The 6,179-nt window shown below is 35.8% G+C and overlaps 1 protein-coding gene across 1 annotated transcript; it reads right to left on the reverse strand.

The window, feature by feature from the left end:
- Window positions 1-5,228: 5,228 nt before the first annotated feature.
- Window positions 5,229-6,179, reverse strand: LOC105818380 (olfactory receptor 52D1-like). The gene has a single exon (XM_012654337.1). It carries the CDS (start codon window positions 6,177-6,179, stop codon window positions 5,229-5,231), a length of 951 nt encoding a protein of 316 aa, XP_012509791.1.

The raw sequence follows: 6,179 nt of genomic DNA on the forward strand, positions 1-6,179 counted from the left end.
AAGGTTGTTTAATTTTCCTTCCCCCAACATATGGGAAGCACCATCTTGTGATTAATTTTTTGATAGTACTTTCCCATAGAAATGGCTTAATTCCCTGACTTTAAAATATAAAAATATTAAGATGTGTTTTATACTTAAACTTTCTTTGAGTTCTTTAAATGAGCAGTATATATCATAAAGATTTGCTCATCTACTTTTTAAAAAAGGAATAATGAAAATAATTAGGTTTTTAATTTTCCAGGTTTTAATTAATTCTGTTGTGAGAACTCTTTTCTTTATCCAAATTAGGATAAACATGTTTTGATGATTGTTTATTTTTCATATTAAATGAAATATATTTATGTTTATGTTCAAAGACAGACACAGACACTATATTTATAATATACATCATGGAATAAGTAAGTGACCTTAAAGATTTATTAATGGCCTCACTGTCAATAGTATAGTGTTATTACCAGGTTAATTACAGATTTAAAATTCTTTAAAGTTAATTGTGTGTTATATACCAATTGGGAATTTATTCTCCTTCATCCTGATAATGCTGATTAACATGATAAACTGGCCAAAACTGTTTAAGATTATCATTAATACATAAGAACCACCTTTCCTCACTAGTCACTTGTCTACTCTCTACCAAATAATGTTAAAATAGGAGGTTGGATATTTTAGAAACATCATCAGAAAATGATTACCCTTGTTCCTCACTGGAGAAGATTTCTCAGGTACTATTAACAACCAGCAAAGCAGTAAAGTTCCAAGGCATTGATTCATATATACATGTTTCCAGCTAACGATGTTAATATCCTTTTTCCACTAAAAATTATTAATAAATATATACCTATTAGAACCTTAAACTGAAGATTCTTAAGGATCCTCCAAAAGCAGATGATCCTTGAAGGGCAGTAGCTAACCCCAAACTTTCTGATGAGCAGATGAGGGCACAGAGTATATAGCCTCCAGCCAGGATAACAGAACAAGATTACTTTTATATATCTTTGTTCTCTTTTTTTCTTTGATTTATTACTAAAATTCTTTATTATGTTAATTTGGTATATCTTAGTGTCACCTAAAGGTTTTTTAATGCATTTAAACATATTTTTACTGTAATTGTAGCCTAATATCATAAAGTGTTTTTCTGCTGTCTTATTTAGAGCACAACTTGTGTATGTGTCTGTGTGTGTGAGATAGAGAAAGAGAGAGACAGAGAGAGAGAGGGAGACTATAGTACTCTTCTGAATCTGAGTGCTAGATTTGCCATTACCCAAACAATCCCATTTAGTAAAATTTATTAATTCTTCCTTTACACATTTGAGAAGACAGCTTTTCTTCTACAAGTCCCTTCTGGTGTTGCATTTTCCTCATATCATTAACCTCAATCTTCGGTATTTTATATAATGAACCCTTACCTAGAGTCAACTCAATACTTTAACTCAACTTATTACATATTTGCCATATATTCAAGGTCAGTAGAGATGGTGAAAAATATTAAGACAATTTTTATTACAGTAGTAAGTATCTTCATATACTCTCCAGTCTGTTTTACAGGTACTATTTTATTCCAAAGATAATTTGCTGCACTTGAAAAACCAAAAATTATCCCACTCCTGTGATGATAAATGATGCTTAAAATCACAATGCAGTTTGTGTTCCACAGGGGGGCTTTTGCCTACCTAACACACACAAATCTATCTTGTACGTAAGAAATAATTCCTAGAGACTTGCATGTATTTAAAACCTATAGCTTTCAAATAAGAAATTATTAAAAGCAAGGGGGTGGGTGGGTAATGACTGTATATAACATTAAATAATGTAATATAGGTGTAGATTCCCAAATGCATGTACAGATTGACTATGGAGTACTTTTTTCTGATGATGATGGGTGTGTAGAAATGTGTGAATTTGGGCGGCTTTTTACATTTTGCCTACGATTGCATGAAACGCTGGGATTTTTTAAAAATGTGTGTGTCATATTTGTTTTGGGAGGGAGGTTGTTTTCTTCTGTTTCTTTTCTGAGACTCCTACAGGAGCTGAATTTGTAAAATACAAACATTTAATTCTGTTAATCCTGTCTGGGACACTTTAGTAACATCTAAAGCATTTTTGGTTTAGAATATTCAAATAAAATTTCCTAACCAAAAAACAAAAACAAAAACAAAAACTTATAGTTTTCCAGTGAACCACATTTTCCAGAGAAGGATATCTGGTGAACATCCAAAATAAATTAATATGGGTTACTCAGAAAGCTCCCAGGGGAGGTAACTGACTCCCTCTTTCTATCCACTGTCTTAGGTTGCTTTTCTCATAGTAAGAAATATAAAACTGATCATTTTCCTCTTGGCTGGCCAATGAGATATTTTTGCCACATTTAAGACTTTATGTTGCACCTATGTGAACCCCACATTTTAGGTGAAACACAGTATGGCTAGGCTAAAGGAAAAGGTCTCCTGGATCTCAAAGATATGCTAAAAAGGATTTGGTGATGTTTTTATGCTGCCTGGGTTTGGTGATGTATGTCCCTGGCTCCACAGCTTATTGCATAGACTAGTAATCACTGACTTCCTGGTAATTGTCTGTATTTCATTTGTTCAATGCATGCAGTTTAGAGTCTTAAATACTACGGCATAGCTATTGTCATATCAAATAATTAATCAGATTATCCTTTAATAAAAGAAACATGCAGAACTAACTACAGGTTGTTTTCTAAACAACATTCTGATCAATAAAATTCCAAAAATGATTATCATCTGCAATGCACAAACTGATGTTTCGAAGGCCAATTGCATCTGCTTTTGGCCAAGAGGGATCAGGAAAATATCCTGCCAGCAGTTATTAATAGTTCACGTCATTCTCTGTTGAACATAAACAAAGCTGAAAGAGCATACACAATATACAGATAGGACATTCTGTGATAAAGTCTGGAACAAGATGGAGAAAAAGCCAATGGGAATAACTCTTCTGGCTAACATAGCTAACTGCTTTTTCTTTACCAGTATTTATGCTAGCCCACTTTTGTCTTCATATTTCCTAGATAAAAAATATACTAAAATACAATTCCCAAATATCCATGTTTCTTGACCACATCCAATCTAGAATCCTCCCCAAACTTCCAAGATCACAAGCTCACATTGTGTAACAATCCCCTCCCAACTCTCTGAATTGCCCAGTGGTTCTTCTGGAATGCTTTCTTGCTTGCTGCATCAAAATTAATAAACCGAACTTTTTGAGTGTAGATATATTCTTTGTGATCTTAGGTTAGTAGTTTTAATAATTTCCACAGAGGAGATAATCTTCAAGGTTGTTTAATTTTCCTTCCCCCAACATATGGGAAGCACCATCTTGTGATTAATTTTTTGATAGTACTTTCCCATAGAAATGGCTTAATTATTCAACATGAAAATCATGAGAAGATCAAAAATATTCTCTCAAGTTATGGACAAGTTGCACATTTTTGCCTCAGCCCAATGGAAAGAGAGCCTAGAATCAAGATGGGTCATAAAATTACGATTACTTCAGTGTACAGAAAGGATACAATTATCTTAATATGTACATACTTTCTTCTTTGCTCCCATAATATCTTTTACATAGTGTCATTTCACATGCCATATTTTGTTGTAATTTCATTATTTCCTCTCTTTTTAGATTGTGAGTTTCCTAAAGTCTGACATCGTGCTTTATTTACTGGTGAAATTATATGATACTCATTACATACTTTATCCTCAATAAATATTTTTAAATGGATTTTCACCTATAAGAATAATAAATGAAGGATGTTTCTAAAGCTCTTGCAAAAGTTTGGTTCTCTTCAGAAAGTAGGTTAGACATTTTCAGGCCTGAATAGAGGAATGAGGAGTTATTGCTTAATGGTTACAGAGTTTCTGTTTAGAAGCTTTAGTTAGCAGTTTCTCTAATAAGGTTTGGGAAATAGTGGTGATGATTGCACAATATTGTAAATGTAATTAATGTCAATGAATTTTACACTTAAAATGGTTAAAATGACAACGTTTTTGTTATATATATTTTACCATAGCATAATAAAAAAAACTCTAGTCTCTGTTTATATGACCTGTATTCATCAATCACCACATTACAAACTAAGTCAACAGTGGGTAGACTGAATCTCAGACCCTAGAAAAAGAAAGAGACATGGATACTGAAGTTGAAAAGTAGAATGAATGCCTTAAAAGATCAAGAGTTTCTGGCAATAAACAATATATGATGAAAAATTGACTCTGGAGAATGTTACTGTATCATGTAGAAGAATAGACTGGCTACTTACACTTATTTTTTTCCAAAGGGGAAAAAAACCCAAAAAATAAAAAATGGCAATTCTTATGGAAGGTAAGTCTGTTCTGAAGCATGAAGGCCAACTGTTTGGGGAAAGATTCTTGTCACACTGACTATGAGCCTAGCATTAGCGGGAAACTCTGTGTCCTGGCAATTCTTATATACACAAAGGGCTGTTGACTAATTGAGGTAAGTAAAAGGTAAGATCAAGTTCACAGCAGCCCTCAGAATTACGTGCATGTTAGAATATCAGGAAAAATGCAAAAGTCATCAGTCATGAGGTGAGTATATTAGCTACCAAGTGACATCTTTTGAAATACTTCCTTGAAAAACTTGTGCTATAGGTTTTCCATGGAATTATGTACTTTCAAACTTCTCACAATAAATCATCCAGAAGTCATCGATTTTAAACCTAATCCCAGATCCAGAGAATCTTGGGCTCTTACAACCATCTGTGGCCTAGTCTGACACCCTCACTGAAGACTCTCGTAGCCTAAGAAAGTGCTGACAATAATTAATTAATTAATGTGTGTGTGTGTGTGTGTGTGTGTGTGTGTGTGTGTGTGTATTCTAAATTCCTTAACTACTTCTAGCACGTGGAATTTCTATATGTGGAGAGAATAACTCCCTGGCTCTTACTTTCAGGTGTACTGTTATTATACATTGCCTCCTCACCTTTCCCTAAAAAGATTCAAGACCTACAGGCCTGTTAACAGGCTACATGATAATTTTACAGGAAAACGGTATTCTATGGTATTCTGTACATACAGCAAGTTTAGATGCATTGTTCTAAATAGTTCGAAAACTCTCAGATAATACATGATCCTGGCTTGCTAGGATTAGCAGAAACAGCGACTTCTAGTCCAAGTAAAAGAGGTGCTGAAGAAGGCAAAAGATTAATTATAACTTTCCCAATTAGACCTTGGGGTATGTTGCAAGTATATTTACCTCCTCCTCATAAAAAAGCCAAATATTCTCAGGCGGATCTCTTTGGTATTAATGCCGTATACCAGGGGGTTGAGAACAGGGGGCACGAGGAGATAGAGATTTGCAAGTACAATGTGGATCTCAGGAGGTACTTGATGGCCAAAACGATGTGTGAAAAAGGAAAAAAAGGCAGGGATATAGAAGACAAGAATCACACAGATATGGGCTCCACAAGTGCTAAATGCTCGGAACTGGGCATCCTTGGAGGGTAGGCGCAGCACAGCCCTTAGGATCAGGACGTAGGAAGTGGCAATGAGGACCACATCCATGCCAGTGATTGAAAGTGCCACAGTGAGACCATAAATGGTGTTGGGCTTGATGCTGGCACAGGCAAGCTTGGCTATGCCCATGTGCTCACAGTAGGTGTGGGGGATGATGTGATGTCCACAAAAGGGTAAGCGTTCAATAAGGATGACAAAGGGGAAGACAAAGAGAAGACCACGAACCACACATGCCAGACCAATCTTCCCAATCATGGTGGCGTTGAGGATGGCTGTGTAATGAAGTGGACGGCAGATAGCCACATAGCGGTCAAAAGCCATGGCCAGCAGAACAGCTGACTCTGTGGCAAAGACTGCATGAACAAAAAACATCTGGGTGAGGCAGCCATGGTAGGAAATTATGTGAGACCTAATCCAGAAGATTGTTAGCATTTTGGGCAATGTAGTTGAACAGAGTACCAGGTCAGTGATGGAAAGTAGACACAGGAAAAGGTACATTGGCTCATGCAGAGCTGTGTCTGTCATGATGATGTAAAGAACAGTACCATTGCCTAACAAAGCAAGGACGTACATGGAGCAGAAGGGGATAGCAATCCAAACATGGTGGTCTTGCATTCCAGGGATTCCAAGCAGAATAAATGCAGAAGGGTGGGGGGCAGTGTCATTGGGCACAGAGGCAGAGAGCAT

Source organism: Propithecus coquereli, unplaced genomic scaffold (assembly GCF_000956105.1).
Source record: "Propithecus coquereli isolate 6110/MARCELLA unplaced genomic scaffold, Pcoq_1.0 Scaffold44, whole genome shotgun sequence".
NCBI lineage: Eukaryota > Metazoa > Chordata > Mammalia > Primates > Indriidae > Propithecus > Propithecus coquereli.

Coding starts and splice junctions, on each gene's coding strand:
- LOC105818380 (XM_012654337.1), bottom strand. CDS start 6,179: ATGCTCTCTGCCTCTGTGCCCAATGACACTGCCCCCCACCCTTCTGCA.